The sequence below is a fragment of the Sturnira hondurensis genome, unplaced genomic scaffold (assembly GCF_014824575.4).
Source record: "Sturnira hondurensis isolate 20B ecotype Veracruz unplaced genomic scaffold, ASM1482457v3 Scaffold0017436, whole genome shotgun sequence".
Lineage (NCBI taxonomy): Eukaryota > Metazoa > Chordata > Mammalia > Chiroptera > Phyllostomidae > Sturnira > Sturnira hondurensis.
The window spans coordinates 3,170,784-3,194,573 of NW_028090067.1; the positions used below are offsets into that span (position 1 = coordinate 3,170,784).

The window sequence follows — 23,790 nt, forward strand, 5'->3', positions numbered from 1 at the left end:
ATCACATAGGATCACATTGATTCCAGAGCTGCAACTTATTAGCTTGTGGCCAAGTCTAATCTCCTAGAGCTCACTTCCTTCCCCCAGCTACAGAATGAGGATAATAATCACAACTTCCAGGGTTATTGTAAGAATTAAATGGAAGATATCTAAGGCAATTAAAAACTAGTAGCTCTTATTATTCAGTGTGTTTACAGTTGAATGGAAATACCCAGCAAAAAGGAAATGGTTTGAGTGTGGTTTCCAAAGTGTGGTCATCTGACGAGCAGCATCACTAACACCAGCACCAGCATTCACAAGCAACTAGTTAAAAATTCAGATTCTCAGGCCCACTCCAGACCTGCTGAGATGGGAGCCTGGAAGTTTGTTGTAAGAAGCTCTATAGATGATTTTGAAGATGCTCAAGTATGAGAACAATAGTTTAAGATAAGGAAGAGTGAAGTCCTTGAGAGGATGAGATCCAAAGAAAAAGTGGAGACTGGCAGTCAGTAGGAGGTGGAGACATATCTCCAAAGGAGATGGGGAGGTCAGATGTTTAATGAAAACTTTTTATAGAAGAAACAGGAGTAGTAATAATAACTCACAATTGTACAAAACTTATAAGTTTCTAAGTACTATCACATACACTCACTGAATGCTTAGTAAGGCAGGTTTGCCAGTCATCACAGTAGAGATGAGAATGTAAGGGCAGGAGAGATTAGATAATATGTCCAAACTTGCTCAGCTAATAAAGAGGTAGAGACAGGTTTTATTCCTGGTCTCTACCTCTTTATTATATTATATTTCCAAATCCAGTGTTTTTCCCTCTCCTTGACACTGCCCCTAAAATATTTGTTGGAACATAGACTTAATGTATGAACATCTTAATAGAAGCCAGTCTGACCCTATCTATTCTTGACCTGCTTGTTTTTAGTTAGAGGTGGTAGAGGCTGCTGCTGATGAAGAGCTACTAGTGATGATGACTGTGCTCAGCTTCCTGCCTCTTGTTGGCTTCCCCAAATAAAGAGGACCACAGCCTGCCCCCTTTCATTCCCAAGTCCAGTCCTGCCGCAAGCAGGATACTGATCACTAGGTGCTTATCGTCTTCAATCTTTATTGGTTTAACACTGGTATGAGTGAGTATCTCTTCCCTACAGCCCTGCTTTGAGCAAATCCAGAATATAAAAATTGGGATTGAATCTTAGGGGAATCTGCAGGCACGACTCCCTCAAGGAGGTGGAGTATAACTCTACACTATCTAAATATGGACGGCATACAGTGACTTCCTTCCAAAGAGTAAAGTATGAACAGGAGAAGGAGAGTGACTATGCAGCAGGGAAACCTGACAAAAGCACTACCTCCACTAAGCGATCAAGGTTAACATCATCACTGAGAGGTCATATTATTGCCTGTATCCTTGATATGAAGGGGTGAAAAAGGCACTTTACCTCTGTGGTCTTCCTCCCCTACAACTTACAGCTTCAGTCTAATCATGGGAAAAACTTCAGACAAATTCATATGGAGAAACATTCTGCAATATACCTGATCAGAACTCCTCAAAATGGTCAAGGTCATCAACAAGGAAAGTCTGAGAAACTGTGTAGTCTGGAGGAGCCTAAGGAGACATGATGACTAAATGTAATGTTTGGACAGGATCCTGGAACAGAAAAAGGCCAGTGGGTAAAAATTTAGAAAATACAAATGAAGTATGAACTTTAATTAATAATAACTTAAATATTTATTTATTGATTGTGAAAAACATACCCATACAATGTAATAGGGAAAACTGGGTGTGAATTGTGTGTGTTTGTGTGCGTATGTGCATATATACAGAAAAACTTCAAAGATAGTATGGAGAGTATATATTCTGAATATAAATATTTTCAAAAGAGCAGTTCCATGACTTAATGTGAATATCACTGTGCTTCTTGGAGGAGTCTATTGGAGTCTCCAATAGTTTCCACTGCTATTGGAGACTTGGAATAGGAGGCATAGTACAAGGACAGAAACAGGACAATAGAGACAAAGAAGTAGGCACAGATGACAGCTAGGCTCATGTCTTGACAATGGGAACATTAGCTAAGTGCTTCCTAATCACCTGCTCCTGATGTAATTAAGAAGCTGATTAGACCTTACTTTTGTGTGACATCTCACAGTTTACCAAAGCTCTCTCATAGGCATTCATGTGTGATCTGCACAATACCTCTGTCATTTAGGTGGGACAAGTGGTCATCTCTGCTTTAAAAGGAGAGAGAGGCACTAAGAATTCTCACCTACCTCTGTGTGCAGGTGTGCCAGTGTGGCCTGCTCCAGATGTTGGCTAATTCATATAAAATGCATGATAATTTATCATGTTACACATTACAGATAAGGAATATAATTACAGATGAGGAAACTAAGGCTCTGGAAATTCCCCAAGGTTACTTCACTAGTTAATATCAGAGCCAAGCGTTAAACTTGGGTGTTCTGGTCTCAAGGCTACGTCTTTTTTCATTATCCTGCAGGCTTTCTATGTGATGATTATGCAGAGTGTAGTTACATTAATGACATGGTGCCCTGACTCTTCACATCTTTAATGTGCCAGTGAGTGGAAACTTTTAACTAGCTTATTCTATCAGAACCAGTTATTATATGTAAAATCTGCTGTACTCACTGTCATCTTTACCAGTAACTTTGGGAGCTTGGAAGGCAGTTGGTAATCTTTGTGTTTCCCTCGGCCTCTTGTGTTTGGAATGTCTCAACGTATGAGATGTAAACTATGACTTCCAGAAAAAAGGGCTCATCAATGTAAACATGAGAGGGGATGATTTGTCAACAAACACTAGAACATCTATGTCAAAATGAGCATTTTTCTTGAAGATAGTTGCTTTGAGAGGACAACCAAGTCAATTGCTTTTTAATTGTTTCATTTTCAAACTAGTTATGCCACCTTCCTTTCCAAGGTTAGCACTGAAATCCTCTTGTTTCCACGGTGGTTTCCGAGCTCCTTCTGGGCAGGGCTAGTCTTCTCCTCACTGTGTCCTCAGTATCCAGCACAGAGCCCCGCCTTCCAAGGTGCTCAGACCTTGTTCGTTGAGTGGCACGGAACCAAAACTGATTCTTCAGGATGGAGTTGTCACTGCAGGATGTAGACTGGTCCAAAGACATCTAATCCCTCTTGGTCCCTGACCTGAAGAAGGTGGACAAGCACTTGGCAGGAAACCTTAACCCAAACCATTTCAGATGCCTGATTCCTTCACAGGATTATTAGTCATCCTCTACAGTTGTACTTACTTATTTGAGCCCATGTCATCTTGGGCCATATTTCCTGCACCTCTGCTCCTACCTCCCTTTCCCCTATTTCTTCCTGGAATGTCCAACTCAGCCCTGAGGGTTACTCTGAACCCAGTCTCACCCTTACTGACGAGATGTTCCTCACCCCTCCCTTCCTCTCAGGGACCAAGCACAGGTTTTTCTACCTCTTCTTGCACTATTCCTCACTTGGGAATCCCCTGACAGAGGAACTGGCGACATGGAACCTATGAACCAGAGTTTCTTCTATTCTACTCATCCCTGGTATTTCAGGACACATCTGGTTTGCTGGGTTTTAAGGCAGAACTTCTTTACTCTAGGCCAGAGAACAGAGAAGGAGTCAAAGAATCATCAAAACTTTCATTACGATGAGGGAGACCCCAGGAAGAGCCCTGCCACACACTCCTTCTTTTGTTTTGCAGAATCCCTACTGAGTGCAAGATCCACCAGCCCATCTTCAGTTTTTCTTATCAGAATCTTACAGGCAAATATCACTAGCAGGAGTAAAAAACCAAGAAGTAAAGCCCTGGCTGCTGTAGCTCAGTGGATTGAGTCGGGCCTGTGAACCAGAGTATCATGGTTCGATTCCCAGTCAGGGCACATGCCTGGGTTGCAGACCAGGTCCCAGCAGGGGACACATGAGAGGCAACCATACATTGATATTTCTATCCCTTTCTCCTTCCCTTCCCCTCTAAAGTTAAATAAATAAAATCTTTAAAAAAAACCTAAGAAGTAATACTGAAGAAAAAGAAAGAAGTGTGACTCCATTTTGATGTTGGCCGAATGTAGAAGAAGATGAATGAGTATCCCAGTCCTCATAGAAATAGATTCATATGCTGTCACTCATCCAGAGTGGTCACAACCTGTAGTTACCTTATTCTCAATTGTGTGATGGCAAATCTGCTGGGCTAGGAGTTTAGAGCCCCGGTTTTATCATGAGGTCTGTGAAAAATTGAGTATCCCTGTTTATACCATCTGTAAATGAAAGTGCTAATTATTAAATGACTTCAGCCTTAACACTCATGCCACCCCTGTTTATTAAGCCAGCTCAGCCCTGCACTCAGCTCCAGACATGCAGTAAGAAAAACACATCATTTCTTTCCTCAAGTACCCCACAGGCTCATGCCCAGTGTAATCCTCACTCCCACATTGGCAAGTGCTTCCTGAAGCTTTCGGTATTATGTGGGTGTCACGTCTGCTTTCTTGGACTGTGAGGTCCCCAGAGGCAGTGGTCAAATCCACTTTCTTCTGTCTTTCACCATTCCTACCAACAAGGTCTGCACACAGTGGATGCACAAAGGTTTTTAGAAAGATGTCTTTTAGGCCAAGAAGGCCTTTGGCCTACAGTACAAGCTTTCAAAGGCTAGATGGCACTGTTGCTAGAGCCAAGCCAGGTGTGTTCTGAAATAGTGGTGAGGAGGGAAGAGACTAGAGGAGGGGCCCTGGAGCATTCGCCCACTGAGTTTGATTCAGACTCATTGCAGACAGACAGGGCTCCTGCCTCCCCAGCAGAGAGCTTTGCCATTTTCAGGGCATCTTTACACACATGGCTTCAAATGGTCTTCAGAACAAAACTGTATCGATCCTCATTTTATCGAAGAGCAGCTCAGAGAAAGCAAGTGCCCGGACTAAAGTTACATGGCAGTTGATTGGCAGGGATTTTTATCATTCACACATACCTCATTGACATCACCCAACCCCACGAGGGTCGTCAGAGTAAGCCAAAGGACTCCAGTCAGACATACGGTTGTCCCAGAGGGCGGCCTTCTGGGTGCACTGGACCCAGTCTGAGGGGAAAGGTAGGGTTCTCAGACAGACTGACTCACTGCAAGGCATGGACTTAAGCTGTTAAGCTAGAAATGTCTGCATCTGTGACCAGAAGAGAGCACAGTCATTTGGGGTGAACAAATGATAGCCCAGGAAGGTTATTTCAAGAGCAAAAATTGTGGGTAATTTGTACACACACCAGGACTTATGGCTGATGTTTTATTGAAAGGATGGTCTGTTTTAGGATGTTGCCCTGTGGTTGCGTTGTGTATGTCCTGTGTCCATTGCTTTACCATGTTCACATGTTGCTCATTAAAAGAAAACAAACAAAACCATTCTGTGTGGTAGGCAAGACAAGCGTTGCAGTTGTGCCCATTTATGATAAAAAAAATAGAGTCAGAAAAGTGAAGAAACATTCAAGATCATGCATCTGATGAGTGGTTGAACTTTTGAAAACTTCAGCCCAGAACGAAGATTTGAGGCTGAACTCAAATCTTGTCCTCTTTTTGCCATAGTTTTTTCAGGCTAGCTAGAAATCACGAAATTAGGAGAGCTGTTGTTAATATGGAAGGTAAGTCATCGGAAACTAGAAAAATACCTATATAGAATGATGAGTAATTAATGATATGCAAGCTTATGCAAACCAAGAGAAAACGATTATCTGTTGTTTATGCCTTCTGATTTTCTCTGCTCTCCCGTTTCTTCCCAGGATGATGATGAAGATAAACTGAGCTGGAGAGATCGTTTCCCAGGTTACCTGATAAACTTCGTCTCCATCTTGTTCATGGTAATTTCCTTGAGGGAACACCTGCCTATGACTTATGCTTGTTAGATCCTGTTAAGTGAATACTATGGGTGTGTTGTTCTGTTACACTATGGGAATAACAAGGGACTAATAAAGATGAAGCCACAATCTTCTAAGGTAGAAGGACGGGACCTTATCTGATAGTGAGGCCTTTTCTGGTATCAGTCACCTGAAGAAGGGAAGGTGATTTTCTGACAGAACACCAGACCTGGAAGGGGTCAGTGACCTTCTGTAGCTGTTGAAGGAGTTTCTGTCTGCCTAGCATGAAGGGGGTGGTAGGGGGTTCTATCTTCCCAGCCTCGACCACAGATGTTTGAAGTTGGAACTATTTGGGGTAGGTTGGTGGCAAGATGGCACCCCCTGCATTGACACAGACCAAGGCCCTGGGAGAAGTAATCAGGTGAGATGGCTACAGAACCGTGGCAGCCTGTCGAAGCCACGGGCTGGCTGTCTCTGGTGATTTGTGGAATAGAGCAGCATCTGGCAGCCCCAGGCGGCCGCCAGCCTGGGCTTTCCAAGCCGATTCTTTAGTTTTCCTGTAGTTGTTGTGTTTGTTTCTGTGTTCTCCCTGGGAGTTTGAGAGGGCTGTTGGGAAGGCCCAGATGGTCTCAGCTGTGTCAGGGAAGGTAAGCAAGGGGTCTGTGATTCATAGTTGAGTCATACCAATAAAGTGGTAGCAGGCTGGTCTTGGGAGGCAGGATGAGTGAGCCAGCAGTGACTGAGGCAAGAAGACCTTAGGATATTTGTAACGTCCCATCTTGCTGAAAATAACAAGGTAAAACTCAGAGAACTGAGCATGGGCTGCTAAGACATCTGCCCTGTCTTAATGGGTAGGCTCCTTCCAGTAGGCAAAACTGGAGCTTCTGTTTTACAAAGCAGTTGTATCCCTGTAGCATTTCTAAGCAGGACTACACATCAGTTGTGGGGTGGAGCAGAGTTTGCATATCCCCCCCCCCTAAAAAAAAGTAGGGTGGGGGACTGAAATGATTATAATTTTCTGGACCCACTGGCCACAGGTAACTCTGATCCTGGCGTGAGGTTATTTTCGCCTTCCTGTTCCTTGAGGACAGGAACCGTGTCCTAGTCTCAGAACTTTAAAGTGAAGGAAGCATCTACTTCAACAATTTGTTTCACAGATGAACTACAGAGGTGGTGAGTGCCTTGCCAGGACTTAGAAGTCTACATTTGTTATCTTCTCATTGTCTTAACAAGAGCAAGGCATGTAGAATGCATTCAACAACATGTGGCGAATTGCAATGTGTTATGCTGGAATGATATAAAGTTTAATTTAGCACTTCAAAGCCTCCCACAATATGCATCTTGTTGTCAGAGTATTCATTCATTCAAGAAACATTTAATGGGTGCCAACTATGTGCTTGACGCTATTCTTAGGCCTTGGGGGTAGAGCAGAAAATAAAACAAAATAATCCTTCCCTCAAGGAGTTTATAGATAACAAATGCATACATAAATAAGAACATAGTTAAGTAAAATATTTCTATCTCCAGTAGTGATAGGTTAGGATGTTTATAACATCCCACCTTGCTGAAAATTACAAAAACTAATATTGGATAATTATATTTTTCAATCTGGTTAAAGCCTTGAATGGCTGGCAGAATTGTGAGGCTAAGCTCTAAGGGAAAATGAGAGGTGCCTTTACCTGGCTGATATTTTCCCATCTAGACCAATGGCTTTGGTTTTGGTGGTTTTATGGAGGCAAGGAGAGTAGAAATCAAGGGAATGGCTGGGTCAAAATGGGGATTCTAACAGGAAGTCCTCACCTACTTAAGTTGGAACTCCGCAGGACTACATTCTCAGAATAAAGATGACAGAACCAAACCGACCCCATTTCCCAGTTATGGGACTACAGAGAAAATGATGTTCTAGGTGGAACAGGGAGAAAGAGGGAAACATGTCCCAGAGAAGCGGCCCTGGGCGATTGCCATTGCGGATTCACAGACCCATCCATCACACGAGAGGACCAGGGTACTGCCCCGGAGCAATGTGTGGAGCGTGAGATCAAGCAGTCGGGAGGTGTTTATGAAAGAGTTTTTTGTTATGGAATTTGGGCAACAAACTGGAGCATCAAATATCTTTCCCTCCTCCGTCCCCTGTGACTAAACCTTGGCAGAAGATTTCAGGACCTTGGCCATGAGGACAGTTTTAGGGATGTCAGTCTGCCGGATCAGCTGGGGATGTTTTTCATAGGAGGACAAGAGCCAAGAAACATCACATGCTGTGCCAATCTTCCCCACCATGATAGAGACCTGGATGGACAAAGATACATTTTCTCTTTCTTTTCCAACCCAGTATGTTGGGCTAAAGTTCCTTTTCTGTTTGAATGGACCATTTTTTGGTTTTCTTTTTTTTTTTAAAGATTTTATTTATTTGTCTTTAGAGAGGAAGGGAAGGAGAGAAGGAGAGAAATATCAATGTATGGTTGCCTCTTGTGAGTCCCCTGCTGGGAACTGGCCTGCAACCCAGGCATGTGGCCTGACTGGGAATCGAACCGTGATCGTGTGGTTCGCAGGCCCATGTTCAATCCACTGAGCTACACCAGCCAGGCCATTGTTTTTTTTGGTTTTCTTTTTGTATGGCAGGGGATTATCACAGGCAATGTCCATCCTTCCTCTAGAGCTAGGTGCCTGAGCCCTCCTCCCATGCCCAAGACAGTCACTTAACACTTGTATATTGGGAACCACCCATCAGAAAACCTCCTTCATTGCCTGGGTTATTATTTTTTTTAAATTTTATTTATTTATGTTTAGAGGGGAAGGGAAGGAGAGAGGGAGAGAAATATCAATGTATGGTTGCCTCTTCTGCGTCCCCTGCTGGGAACTGGCCTGCAACCCAGGCATGTGCCCTGACTGGGAATCGAACCACAATCCTCTGGTTCACAGGCCCGCACTCAATCCACTGAGCTACACCAGCCAGGGCCTCATTGCCTGGATTATTGCAGTGGCCTCCTAACTGATCCCCCTGCCTTTACACTGTCAGCCTACTGATCTTTGCAAAATCTAGGTCTGATAATGGCATTCCTCTGCTCCAAACCCTCTAAAGTTTTCATATCTCATGAGATGTAGAGCCAACACCTTTATACCACAGGGCTAGCCCTCCTCCTCTCCATGCTCCACTCCAATTCTCCCTTTGCTCAAGTAAGTCCTTGCTGAAATGTCACCTTCTCACCTAGGCCTTTCCTGACCACCCTATTTTAAATTACCAACTTTCTCCATAACCCTGTTTTGCTTTATTTATTTCCATAGTGTTTATCACACCAGATGTACTATATATTTTACCTATTTATTAGTTTATTGCCAATCTTTTCCCAGTAGAGGATCAAAATCCAAGAAATTTGTATCTTTGTTCATCAATATATCACTGACACCTAAAATGGTGACGGGCACATAGTAGGTACTCAAGACATCTTTTATGAATGACTAGATGAGAAAATAAATTAAGAAGATGCCAGAGACAACTTATTATGTCAATGATAAAGTTATTAGTGTGTGTATTTTAAAAATTGAGCTACTATAATGTACCATGCCCTAGACTAGGCATTCTCCCACTAGTTTCTTCTTCCAGAAGCTGCTTCTGTCTGTGCGTTTCTACTTATTCCTCTTTATACCTTCTTCCAAGACTTTCCCATAGAAAGAGCCCCAAAGCTGCTTCTGTGGAGTTTCCTCTCACTAATCCCCCTGCTCTCTACTCAGAGCATACCAGAAGCTCATGAAGTAAGGCCTGTGACTCTGTCCAGCTGCTACTAGGCTCAACAGTTGTTATGTGTGCGATGGTTTTCTCAACTTTGCTTCAGAATGCAAGTCCTGGAGGGTAGGGATCAGACCTGCTCTTCTCTCTGTCTCTCCGAGAGGAGTGTCAGATAGGGCTGTGGACTTTGTAGCCTGGCTTCCATTGCAATTTGGCTGTGCCCAGAAGTAAATTACGGGATTAAACCACCCAAAGCAACAGGGACCATGGCAATGTGACCATGTGCAGGGGATCAGCAAATCTTTACCAAACAGATTGCATGCCTGAGGCACCTCTATGAAATGGCAGGAGGCACAGAATGCGGCACAAGACCAAGCCCCAGTTTTGCCCTAGTTGGGGGAGGCTGATCATAAACACGAACTATATCCAGCACAATATATATATCCACAATATATCCACTTAGGTTTGCACACTAAGTGGTCAGAAAATACGTACTGAATTTAATCAACAAAATCAATAATGCAGCCAAAGTCATGAAACTAGTACTGGATTTAGTGCCAGAATATGTGGGTTCTAATGTTAGTGAAGGGTTGTAGACTTTGCAGCCATAGAGCAGGGTTCAAATCCTGGACATCACTAAACTGCATCTACAACAGGCATGTCTTCTGTGGTAATTATAAGGATTAGTGCTAGCGAAGCTATGCATTGAATAATGACATAGAGAGGACACAAATGGGTCAGCTGTTGTTAATGATGATGTTATTACCATTAGTACATCAGCTCTACCATATACCCTCTAAACCTGGGATCAATCACATTGCTGTTTCTTGAGCCTCAGTTTCTTATATGTGAGATCAAAGGCTAAACATATATGATCCCTAAATGCTAAAATTCTTTTTTTAAAGATTTATTTATTTATCTTAGAGGGGAAGGAGAGAGAGAGAAATATCAATGTATGGTTGCCTCTCATTCGTCCCCTGCCGGGAACTGGCCTACAACCCAGGCATGTGCCCTGACTGGGAATCGAACCTCGATTGTGTGGTTCGCAGGCCTGCGCTCAATCCACTGAGCTACACCAGCCAGGGCTAATGCTAAAATTCTTTTAATTCCTACTATGATCCAGAAGACCAGGGTGGTTGTCCATGCCTTGTGACCTTGAACAAATCCGCTCTCACCTCTGTTTTTTCATCTGCAAAATGGTCATAGACTGGGCTGGTAATCTCCAAGTTTTTCCAGTTTGAAAACTGTGATTTTTGAGGTGCTTTTGGGAACCATTGAAGGGAAGGTTCAAACTTGGTTTCTGTGAATGGGATGGAAAATCAAGACCAAAGATGTTAAGACTGTAAAGGACAGCATCAGAGGGCTGGGAAGGGACATGTTGGAGGTGGGGCTGGAGTGGTAGAGGGGGTGGGAGGAAGGGATTTCCCACACAAGGAAGGCAATGCCTCTAGCACTTGCCTCTAGGAACCATGTTAAAGTGCAGATTCTGCATCAGTAGGTCTGGAGTTGTGCTTGAGATCCTGCATCAAGCTCCCAGCTGATGGAGCAGGTCCTGGGGGTCACACTTTGTGTAACCGGGAAGAGCTTTCTTCCTTCCCCAGTTTAGCAGCTGGGCCTCTTAGAGAAGGAAGATAGAAGCTGATCTCCTGCCCACTCCTTTCTCCATGCACCACCCCCAGACGCCAGAGCAAAGGATGTTTTTGCCATTGTTCTTCCCTGAGTCATTCCCCCAACTCCAACCCCAAATATACAAACTCACACAGACAAACTCACACACTCTTCGATGCCCTGGCCGCCCCCGCCTCATCATTTCTTCCATCACTGGCCTTCACTGCAAAAGTGATTTTGAGGAAAAAGAATCTCACACCACGTTTTCCAGGCCCTTACTGTCTGGCAGTGACAATCCCAGAGGAACAGGAAGTGAAAATGTCGACATTGTTGGAGAGCAGCAATGTCTCATCCTGGTTTCCCCACATACATGGTAGTCATTCCTCCCTAGTCCTGGAGCCTGGGGTTTCTGCTGCTCCCACCCCTGAGCCTGTGTCAGAAGATGGGCCTTCCACAGAGTGGTTTTTCCATCCAGCCTCTCCTGCACCCTGACATACACGTATGTGGATGCACCCATAGGTACACATACACACCGAACACTGCCATCCTCTCTTCTTTGGTGACGGCTTCTTTTTCGCACCATGGTCCGCAGGGTAAACACTAATATTTGTAAAGCACAAAGGGATAAACCACTGAGGCTGCCACTAGCACACCCCAGGCCTCAGCACCTTCAGGTATCCCGTCCCCAGAGGTCTGAAGACATCTGTCCCTCAGACACATCTGCAGTCCATTCCCCACCCGCAGCCCACCAGAGTGTCAGTTGCACAGCTTGCAAAGCCCAAGCCTGAGCCCCCTCCCCACCCCTCCTTTTTATGGAGAGAATGGACAGCCCAGGAAAGCTTGTTTCTTCAGGAGGAATCTTTATACCTGCTCCTTTCTCTCCCCATGTTTTCTATCTAGCCCTCCACTCCCTGCCCCCAGAGGAAATATGACCTGTACAGCCTCCTTTGCAAAAAGAACTCTAAGAAAGAAGACTTCGCTTGACTGGAACAAATTAGAATTTTTCTCTGAGCAGGTTAAACACCTGGCTGCTCTCTTTCTTCATTCTGCTCCATCTAGGAGGCTCTTTCAGGGCCTTTTCTTCTCTTGACATTTGTGCTTCACGGAAATGGCCAGCCCTGGGCTGTGGTGTAAGAGAAGAGGAAGCCGGTCTGGGAGAATGCATTATTATTCTTAGGTTCTAGAAAGAGGTATGGGAGGCCCTCTGAAGGCAAGTGGCTGCCAGACTTTCCTTTTAAACGTAGCAGCGAGAGATTTCAGCACCAAGTGATAAATCTGAGTTCTCCATTTCAAATTGCCTGGTAGAGAAATTAGGGTGACCTTTTTTTCACCCTGGGGACTGACAGTGTGAAAATCTCACTCCTGTTTTCTCTCTCTTTCTTCTCGGTTAAACTTCTCACACCCACCCCATCAAGCTCTCACTCACCCCTTCTCAGCTCAATCACCTTCAGTGGCTCACGATTTCTTTTCATTGAGTCCCAGTTTAAATCCCATTGCTCCACACACTATTCCCTGAGCACTCAGATCTGCTTGCTCCTCTGTATTCTCAGTCCCTTTAACAGCTATATTCTTCATTTAACACTTAATACATTCTCAGGTATCATTGACTGTGTTTTAACAGGAATTTGTCTTTTCTCCATAGTAAATTGAAAGCTCTCTCATGAAAGCAATCACATGATGTGTTTTGTACACACCATAGTATCCAGCATTTCTATTCCTAGTTCTTTGTGTGTGTCACAGGCCATTTGGAATCTGATAAAAAAATGGGAGAATAAAAATTCTCTCCTGAAAAATGCATTGATTCTCAAAATTTCCAAGAGTCTAGAGTGTTGGCAGTCCCCTTGTTGCCAGTGGACTCCAGATTAAGAATACCTGACGTAGCACGTAGTACCGCTGGCTGAGCAAGTGGTAGGTGCTCAGTAATTGTCCACAGATATGTGACTCTTATCATGTTTTTCTCTACAGATTGCCCTGACCTTCTCAATCGTCTTTGCGGTCATTGTGTATCGTATCACAGTTGCAGCTGCTCTGTCTCTCAACAAGGACACACGCTCCAATGTCCGAGTGACAGTGACAGCGACGGCAGTCATCATCAACCTTGTGGTCATCCTCATCCTGGATGAGATCTATGGTGCCGTGGCCAAGTGGCTGACCAAAATCGGTACTGTGCCTCCACATCACCTGTTTGCCCTAGGTCCCCTGAATGGGGCTCGTTCAATGTAGGTAACACTTTGGGTTATGGCCCAACATGAGAAAAGGACCAGGAATAAGATGCTTTGTGCAGTGCATTTAAATTGGAGAAGTAAGGGAGTACAGTAGTTATGTGCTCCCTTATGTGGGTTATGTAGGGCCTACCAAGGGCTCTCCCAGGCAGAAATTGTTCTCCGGCGCAGGTCGATTGCCTCAGTCTTCCCTAAGAATGATCCACGAGTCTGTTCTTTTTAGCCTAACTTAGAAGCAAGCCAGGTTCAACGCTTCCTGTTAAAAATCTCAGAGTTTTAGCTCTCCTCATTTTCCCAGCAGCGTTTATAAAGTTGAGAAAGCCTCTTGATACTTGAGCCCGAGAGGGTCTTATCTATTCCCACATTGTCAGAGGCCTCAGAAAATCCACACATTCCCTGTGCACCGAGCAGACTTCAAAGAGGCATATCAGACTTCCCAAGCTTCAAGCCAGTGAGAAAAATGCAGTGGCCTCAATATTCAGACATGTCATTTGAGCTGCAACCTGCTGTTGCCTGAACACTACTTTTTGGCATTTGTGCTTATTAGGTGGAGGAGGGCTGAGAGCTGAGACCCTTTCCTCATCGGATTTATTCTGGGTGGCCTGGATGTACCCCCTTGCCCCCACTGAATCCAGGGAGTAGGACTCTTGGCCTCCTGTTCACCTCCGGGAAGTTGAATTAATGATATGATGTCTTTAATTCACTGACCAATTAGAAGCTAGACACTAAATAGGATAACCCCCTCTTCGAGAGAGCCTTCCCTGGAGGACCAGAGAATTCCGGAAAGGCTTCACTAATTCCAGTTACTCGTTCAGTGCCTTTCCCCGGCTGGGACTCTGTTCACAGTGAGCATTTGCCTTTGGTTTCTGTGTGGATGTAGGCAATTTACCATCCGGAGTGGCACTTCTGCTCTCTTTAGCTTGCACATAATTGTAAGCGTTATCTATATGCCTTCATAAACTTCTTGAGACAAGTAGGCAGAGCGTTTTACTTCCGCGTATTTAGTGGTATACGGGGTTCTATGGAAGCACTTAGGAGGACCCGCCAACACTCCTCAGGGCTCAAGGGAGGCTCGGAGGTAAAGGCCTCCAGTCAGAGAGCTCGGAGATAAGTGGTGGTCCGATAGGCATGGGCTGGGGGGCAGGGGGAGGGAGCGGGCAGGAGGAGAAGGTTCCTGGCAGAGGAGACAGAATGAGAAACCCGGCACTGAAGAGGGAGATCAGATCCCTCCAGGTCAAGAAAGGCACGCAGAGAAAGGGGCATGTGCCTCAGCTTATATTATGGGTAGGTGGGTAGAGTTTTGGTGGGCCTTGTGCTGGGGAGCCGAAGGAGCAGAGCTTGGCATCGGGAGAGAGAAAACACGAAGCATTCCCGGATGCCACTGGAGCCCAGGGGTGGTGGCTCTAGCATCCCGGGCACAGCATAGTGGGGACGAGGCCCAGAAAGTTGATGATGCCTTTTTATTTTTATTTTTTGGTGGAAACCTCAAATGCCAAGCTGAGGACTCTGCTTATTTTTATAGACAATGGAAACGTATTTCTAGGAGTTCAAAGGAACATCTCATAAAAAGTATCCATCATCCTGGCCTGAGTCCTCAACTAGCTGAGAAATAAAGCAAAGGCAGATGGAGACAAAAGCCAGGGTATCACATTTAAAGCTGAACAGGCTACATTGGAGGAAGCATCTCAGTAGAAAAGCCCAATCGGCTTCCTAATACTGGATTGCAGGCAGATATACCCTCCCGATGGTGGACAACAGTGAACAGAGTGGCCATGAAAGTCTTAGGACAGAGGTGGCGGAGGGGTACAGAGAACACCTGCTTCCTGCAGGCCCTTTGCTCCCCAAAGGATGAGCAGAGGAGTGGGCAGGCAAGGAGTGCCACTGTCACCTTCCAGACAGACCACTGAGATAAGCTACTCCCCTCCTGTCACCCAAGAGAAGAAACGAGTGAGGTGGCAGAGATGAGGCAGGATGTCACAACTGATCACAGTCCCTCCATGTGGAAGAAACACCAGCAGGGGAAAGAAATGTCATCTCAGCAGCTCCTGACTCAATAGATCCCAACACCACCGAGGATCTCTCAGAGGGTGTGATGTGATGGGAGCTGTGTGTTTGCAGGATTACTTGGCAGGAATATAGGGTGCCAGGGGGAGAGAGGCTGGAAGGTTTGATGTGAAGGAGATTACTGAGCACGGAGACAGGAAGCAGGGAAGAGAGGAGCAGGGAATAAGGGTTGTAGAAATGTCTTCCTGCCACCCATTGGCATTACTTTATTTCGCTTTTCTTAGATGGCTCCAGGGAGTAGTAAAGACAGAACAGAAATGGAGTGGTTGACTATCAAAATCTCATTAGCAAACATTTAGTGAACACCTCCCATGTACAAGGTTGGGCGAACTTTGTTTGCTTTGGACCACAGAGCAGTTTCCATACTGTGAAGCTGCATCCTCTGCTTCTAGTGGTCCTCCCTCACCCCAGAAGTTCCAGCCCCTTCAGGCTGCTAAACCAATGCCCAGTTCTTCCTAAGAAAGCTTGTGTGCTGGGAAGGAGATGAAATCCTAGCAAGTGTATTTTGTTCTTTGTGATAGCAATGCCCATAAATTGTTTTTAAACTAAAAAAAAATTTCTGTATCCCATTTTATCTTCATGAAAACTATGTGTGGTCAGCAGGGAAAGTGTTATAATCCCCATTAGAAGAAGGTTCAAAATCAGATTCTACCTATAAACTACAAGTGTCTTTCGTGCTATTTTTATGTAAGCTTCTTACTGTCTGGATTGAAGTGGTCTTTGGGTCTTCACTCAGGAACCCATGCAGGCATTATCCTGGATTGTCGCTCTTGTCTGTCTCAGACTGATCGTCCCCAGGGGCTGCAATAGGTGCTGCTGTGCAGGGGAAGGACCAGGGAATTAGAGAGTCCACTGGGAAGAACCTGTTAGTTCCAGACCAGGCTCCTTGTCCCTCCCGCCCCTAGCTGTGGCATTAGGCAGAGAGGAGACTTTTCCAGATCAAATTTAGTCAATCCCTCCTTTACCATTTTCCTTCTTCCTGTCTAGACTATCACTCCTTTCTGGACTGATGTCACAGCCTAGTGACTGTGCCCTTGTGTTCAGCTTCTTTTCTATGGGCCTCTACCTCAGAATTCCCCACCCAGTCAGCCTTTCTCAAACAGTGAATTGGGGGGTATCAGTGCCATTCAGCCCCCCGCAGAGAGCTTCCTTTTGCCCTTAGTTCAGATATAGACTAACCTTTGAGGCTCTCAACCACATTCTTCCCACTGTCCTCCCCACTCCAGTGAGCTCCCTCAACTCAGTCACCCCAGAGCACCTGCCTGTGTGTTGCCCCTGTGCTTGCTCAGGCTGCTGTAACCACTGTAGTGACCCCGATGGCCCTCTCTAAAGGGCCTCTCAAGGCTTGCCTCCTGATGAATTCTTTTCTGGACACTCTGCCCTCAGTGAATTTCCTCCCACCTACTTCTGAACTCCTGGGCCACAGGTCATTCATCTGTTCATTCATCCCTGATGTTGATTGAGTGCCTACTTTGTGCCAGGCCCAATTCGGGAAGCACAGCTGTAAACAAGAAAGGCACAATCCCTGCTTTTCTTGGACAACAGTGTGGTGAGGGAAAGAGGGAGAGTAGACAAGAACATCTCATGAAGGGCGAGCAAGCAAAACAGGGAGATGTGGTCGCTGTTGGGGTTGCGCACTTTGGACCAGGGGATCGGGAAAGGCCTGTTGAAGTGGGAGCATTACAGGTGAGACCTGAACAACAGGAGGGCACCAACCACACAGAGACCTGACAGCAAATGCAAGAGCAGAGGGGACATAATCCCCCAGACTTGGTGGCTTATAAACCAGCAAGGCAGGAGTCAGCCCTGTATCATTCCTCTATTTGTGTATGTTTCCCAGATTAGAATAGATGAGGCTGTGCTAGCATACTGAATGCATCTGAAGATCTCAGTTGCATAATGTGAAGTTGTTTATTTGTTCTTGCTCACACTATATGTCTAGTGTGACAAGCCAGGGTCTCTGTTTCACACAGTCACTCAAGGACCCAGACTGATGGAGTCCACATGGACACAATGTTAGGGAAAGAGAGAGCAGGGGTGGTAGTGGGGAGTCACACAGAGGCTGTGAAACACTTCAGTCTGGAAGTGTCATCCATTACTTCCATCATCACATCCACTCATCACTCTGGCGAGGACCAGCCTAATTATGAAGCCGCTGGAATATATGTCAATGTGAGTGGATGTTCTGTGAACTGGAAAGGTCTCTGCTACTTGCTGCAACCAGACTCCAAAGTCCTGGAGAACAGCTACTCTGTCTTACTGTTTATTTCCCACACAGTGCATGCTTTCATGGCAGATCTTACCATAAGTTTGTTGATGAAATCATTGGTGAAATCATCTCTCTTTGCATTCATGCATACAAAAAAATTCTTTTTAAGAAATGTCCATAGGCTAGGCATCTTGTAAGTCTCGGTAGAGTCCACAATGAGCATTTACGTATTCATTATTTCAATTCTGCCTACTTACAAAAGGATTTGAGGAAATATTGAGGTGAACAGGCAAATGCAAAGTTGTCACAATGGAACAGTGACCAAGAGGTGCAACAGAGATATCGGAAGACTTGAACTCTCCTTTACGGCAGAGCATACATACCGCCGGAGGTGGTTGTGCGGAGCAGGGGTCGCTAGCACACCTGTAGGCAGAGCGATGGTTTCAGAGTCCCTCAGGCCTTCACGGGGACATTGAGCTGCAGATAATGCCACCCAATTTAATAAAGATTCTGCCGGGCCGAGGGGCTTCCTTTGCCATTCTCACGCTAGGTTTAATGCCCATCTGGCTCTCTGCCCCGGATCTCCTGATTGATGAGGAAGCTGTGAATATATGCTCTGCTCACCAGGTGCAAACAGCTGGTGTAAACAACACTGACATGTTCCCGAGTGTTGCCCGCAAGGCTGGGTGGTGGACAACTGCTTTCCTAGGAGCATCCCTCAATGCACCCAGGCATCAGGCCTATCTGAGGTTCGTTCTTGCCACAAACAGTTATGACAAAAGACAGAATTTGTTAAATACCTTGAGAGTGATCGATGGCGGTGGGGATGAAGGTGGTAATTGTCTTCCTGGCAGCCATAATAACAATACTTGTAGGCTTGGGTACAAGACCTGCTATAACCTAGGACTACACAGCACTGGTGGCACAGGGACCAAGCTGAAGCCTGTGGTGCTGGGATGGGTTGCTAAGGAAATGAACAATGTTTTGGGGCCTAGGCAGCCAAGGCTCACTGGACAGTGTGCTGCCCAGTTCAGCAAGCACCAGTAATTAAAGTTTATGCGGATCCCAATGAATGGGTAGGACAAGGACTGTCTTCATTCCCAGTGATCTGTTCACTCCTGAAGGGGTCAAGGTGGGGGTTACAAGGAAAGGATCTGGTTCCCAAGGTCAGGCACAAGCAACAGCATGGGCACCCAGGCCAATAGGACAGGGTATCACAGAAAGCCAGGCAGCAAGAATCAGCAAACAGAAGAGTTTATAATACCAGAGTGGTGTTATAAACAGCAGAATTTCAATTCTCACAGCTCTGGAGGCTGGTAGTTTGAGAGCAGGGTGCCAGCAGGGTTGGGTGAGGGCCCTTCTCTGGCTGCAGACTTCTCATTGTGTCCTCACAGGGAGGAATGGACTAGGATTCTTCCTGGAGCCTTGTTTACAAGGGCACCAATCTCATTCATGAGGGCTCCACCCTCATGGGTAAGCTCCTACCAGTCTCCACCTCCTGATGCCATCCCATTGGGCAACATGGCTTTTGGAGGGATGCTACATTCAGACCATAGCAGCTTCCTCCTTGGGTCAGGACACGGGGATATACTGTGCCTTTGGAAGAGTGAGTTTCTGAGCCCACACATTGGTGAACAGGATGTCTAGTGCTCCTGAAAACTATAGGGTCTTTTCATGACCAACACAGGCATGGGTCAGGTTTGGCCTGGGGAGGGGCCTTATTGGTATTCTAGCTGTGGGAAATTGTTCTAGCTAGGGGCAAAGTGGAGGAGGCAGGGCTGGTACCAGGCTTCTAGGCTGAATAATCGAGATACCATCAGCTTGTTTTTTTTATCAGCACCACCCACTAACCCCTGCTCCCCCACCACGGCCTCCTCTTCCCCACCCTTTCAAAACTATGTGCAAAGTGCTGAGTTGTGTGTGGAGCAGTGCATCCGTCACTCTGTTGCACCTCTTCTAGTTACAGGGTTGGACTTATTGTAGGCACTTAAAAATGGTAATTGTGTTAAATCAAAGTCTTCCATTCTTACAAAATGGCTGTGTTTGTGAGTCCTTTAAATATTGCTGCTATCCTGCTCCTCCATGTTGCTGCCCCAGGTGCTACTGAAGTGGGGAAAGAAAAGTGAACAAAAGGAACAGGAGGGGAGACACATCCGGTTTTTATTGAGTACCTGCCATGTTCCTTCCAGCGGTGAACATCGTGCATACATTGCCCCACACAATTTTCACCGCAGTGCTAAAGATCGGTCATCTTGCATTCTACTCTTGGGAAGCCTGAAGAGGTTTAGAAACTTGCCCAAGGCCCATGATTAATGATGGTGTAAATGAGTGCATGAGTGTGTACATCACATACACACACACCCCACACCCCACCGACCCCCGTGCCAAACACTGTTCTAAGCCCTTTATGTATATCAGCATTTTTAATCTTCGAAACAGCCTCAATGATGTAGGCAGTCTTAACACTCCCATTTTAAAGATGGGAAGACTGAAGCACAGAGAGGTAAATCACAGGCCGGAGGTGATGTGGTGAGTTTGACTTCAATGTCCTTGCTCAGACCATGACCCTCTATGCCTTTAGAGTGTCCTTGTTCCTCAAGAAATTCTAAATGGGTTGGGAAAGCGAAGGAAAACACACCAGAGGCTCCAGAAGATTTAAAGTGCAATCAACCCACCCATGTGAGTGTCAGGCAGTGGGGGTCTCTGGGGGCAAGCAGGGAGACTTAGCGGGAGCCAGCTCTGAGTTCACTGTCACTTGTCTCCCAGGCCTCCATGCAGGAGGAGTTCTCTGTAGGTTCATAGGGTCCCACATGCTTTATTAAAGTAAAAAACAATGGAAATGCCACCAGGAAGTCCTGAGTCAAAAGTTTCCACCCAGTTCTAAGTTAGACTCAGCATAAGGCAATGTATTACTACTAAGGAAGGAAAAGAAGAAAGAAAGAATAAAGGAGGGGAAAACTTGGTACCAAAGGCTGCTGGGGCATTAAACATTCTATAAAGAAGAAAATTGGGGGTATGTATGGATGGATCAAATTGCCACCACATGTGGACAACATGTGTTTTTCCAGTGCAGGGTAAAATGGTGGCTTTGGGCACTCAGAGCACTGGGACCCAAGGAGTCAGCTTTACAGGGCCTGCACGGGAACATACTTCCAGAGCAAGGATACATTTCCCCAAACGCATGTGTGGATATGGGTGCTTGCATGTGGGCCAGCCTGGGACCTATGGCTTCATGGGGGTGTGGGGGGGACCATAGTCCTGGTAATTTGAAATCTGGCTTGAGAGTCAGGTCTGCTGGCTTGGATTCCTGCTCTGCCACCAGCTCCTGTGTGGACTCCCTGTGTGGCCTCGGGCAACTGCGGAGAAGGGGCCTCCTGCCTGCCCACTCCACGGGGCCAGGGAGGGATGTAGTGAGAGTGGATTCTACTCAGTGATGTTGACTTCAAGCATCGTAAATGTTGTCTGGGAAGGAGGGAGGAAGGTGGGAGGCTGCTGCTACTAATAAAAATGACTGCGATCATGGTTTTAGCCCACGTTTGTGGAACAATTGATTCCAGTTATGTGAAACTATTATTAGTAACACTGCTACTTATGTATAACTGGTAACCCTGCTACTTAATATAACTTGCAAGAATTCCTTCCCAAACTAGAGCTATAACTATGAATGCGTTCCTTTCATTTTTCTAGTTAATCATTGATGCACCCATCTTTCTTATTAGCAGGAAGTCCAATATATTTCTCTCCTTTTCTTTGAGTTTTCTAAGAACTCAGAGACTTAAATCATGAAAAGGTAGAGCAGGGGTCATTCTCTGTTTGCCACATTTCCTCTCCAGACCCCTTCTACACCTTTTCTACCGTGTTCTGAGCCCGGTGAGGTCCAGCTGATTATGCCATCTGGCTCCTGCACTCTGACTTGGGGTGGGGGTGAGGCATTCAGCCAGTAGAAAGCAATGAAAGGAGTTAGAGGGCCAAAGGAGAGTGAACTGGGGTTATTCCTTCCCTACTTCCTCCTCATCTCTGGCAAAACTGCATTCTTTCATAACAGCTTCTGCAGGATGGGTCCTCTGTCATGGTCCTTGGGCTCCACTAACACCATTTCTTCTTGTCGCTTCATTACTTATAAGTAGTGTCTTCATTAGAATCACATTCTTAGAACCATCTGAGGCGAGTCCTGTTTCCTGTTGGGATCCGGACAAATAGAGGGGGTCAGCCCAACACCCACCCTTAGACAGGGACATGCCTGGAGTATGACCAGCCCTTCACTCCTTCCAGTCTCATTGCTATGCAGCATTGCTCTTGGATGCTGGCTCTGTCCCACCTGACTCAAGAGGCTGGACCACTGCCGAGTTGGTGCTTCCATATGGCAGTTCCTGGACTCTTCAAAAGGGATGATCCTCTCCTTCAGAGTAAGCTCAGTCGAGGGTCCCTGCTTTCAGGGGACATCAACACCTCTTCCCCTCTCTCTGGATGTCACCCATCACATAGACCCAGAACTAAGGACTGCCTTCTGTCCCTGGAAACTCAGCCTAGGAGTACAGAGCTTATCTTCTTAAGCTTTTAAAACACAGATGTCATGATACCCCATTTCCCTTCTCTCTGAGGAAAGTGAGCCTCACCACCCAAGGTTATTGCTGAAGTACTCAGCCCCGACCTTCTAAAAGGGCTCTGTCAGGAATTTTTAGCTAACTTGCTGGCACCTCTCTTACTAAAGATAAGAAATGGTATACAAATTAATGTCTAATAGTGTGCCTTGCCACACTGTAATAATAAAAGCAAATGTTTGAGATCTTACACTTGGTGCTTGGTGCTCCCCATACTTCCTTTCACTGGGTCTTCACCACAGATGTCTAAGTAAGGTGCCATTTTAGGAATTAGGATGGGGAAGCTCGGCAAAGTAAGGCACTTACCTTGGGACAAAGGGACAGAAAGGTCTTCTGGCTTCCATCCCAGGGTCTTCCTCTATTCTGTCCAAGCCTTGTTGATTGTACTAAAGAACACAGGAGACCAGAAGCAGGAAGGACTTAGGAAATCATTAGTCCAACCTCTACAGTGGGGCTGTGGCTTGCTTGAGGTTCTGATTCCTCAGAATTGGCCGGGTACTTTGAGGAATGATTCTCAATCATGCAATGCTCCACCTTTGCGGGGTATGACTCTGAAAAGGACAAAAGCACAGAAATCCAAGGACTCAATATGTCCAACTTTGAGCTCTTAATTTTTCCTTCAAACCTGTTACTTTTCATCATTCTTCCCATCTCATCATTCTTCCCAGAAAATGGCACCACCAACCACTGAAAAATTCCTATCAAAACCCAAGCATCACCCTGGATCTCTGTCTCTCTGTCACTCTGTTTATCTGTCTCTCTTTCTTCACCCCTGGAGTCCTTTCTGTTAAATATTGACTACTCCACCTTCAAACATATCCCAGATCTGACCACTTTGCATGAGTTCATTCTGATATTGGTCATTTCCTACGTGGACGACTTACCCTCTAGTTGTCTCTCTGCTTTCATTTCTGTCCCCTCCCTGCTCATCTCCTACCACACATAAGAAGTTCATTTTTTGTAATCCTTTTAAAATTTAATATCAGAGACAATACTTTCGGGGATCATTTCTATAGTTTGCTAAAATTTAGTATCACTATACTAACATTTAGTATCCCCGCAGAAAACCCTGAGGTGACTTCCCCTTGTGCTTCCAATGTATCTGCAGTCCTTCCTGTGGCCTGCAGAGCCCCATTAACCTGCCTTCCTCCCAGTTCTACTGCCTGATACTTTCTCCCTGCTCAGAATGCTGCAGGCACTTAGACCTCTCTAGTCCTCATATATCCTAAGGTCTCTCCTGACCCCCGGCCTTTGCCCTTGGTGCTCTCACCTTCTGAGACCTCCTCAGCTCCTTCATACTGAGAGGTCACCTCCTCAGCGGCCTTACCTGGCCACTCTGACTAAGCAGTCTTCCTGTCATCTTTTTCCTCTCCTGCTCATCTCCCTGCATGTTCCCCTAAGGCTCACTGCCCTCTGAAATGGTCTTATTTGTCTACTTCCCTCTTCTAGACTCAAAGCTCCTCGTCACAAGGGGGCTTATTGGTTTGGCTCACCACTGTGTCCCCAGTGCCCAGTGCTAGCATTTAATAGTCACTTGATAA

At 45.8% G+C, this 23,790-nt stretch overlaps 1 protein-coding gene across 6 annotated transcripts in view; it reads left to right on the plus strand.

Annotated features, from left to right (window-relative positions):
• Nucleotides 1-23,790, plus strand: part of ANO2 (anoctamin 2) — a 329,301-nt gene that overhangs the window by 240,208 nt on the left and 65,303 nt on the right. For all 6 annotated transcript variants that reach the window (XM_037068063.1, XM_037068065.1, XM_037068064.1 and 3 more), the window contains 2 exons: nucleotides 5,747-5,824; nucleotides 13,119-13,314. In XM_037068063.1, the coding sequence (XP_036923958.1) occupies nucleotides 5,747-5,824; nucleotides 13,119-13,314 (274 nt within the window). The remainder of the gene's footprint in view (nucleotides 1-5,746; nucleotides 5,825-13,118; nucleotides 13,315-23,790) is intronic.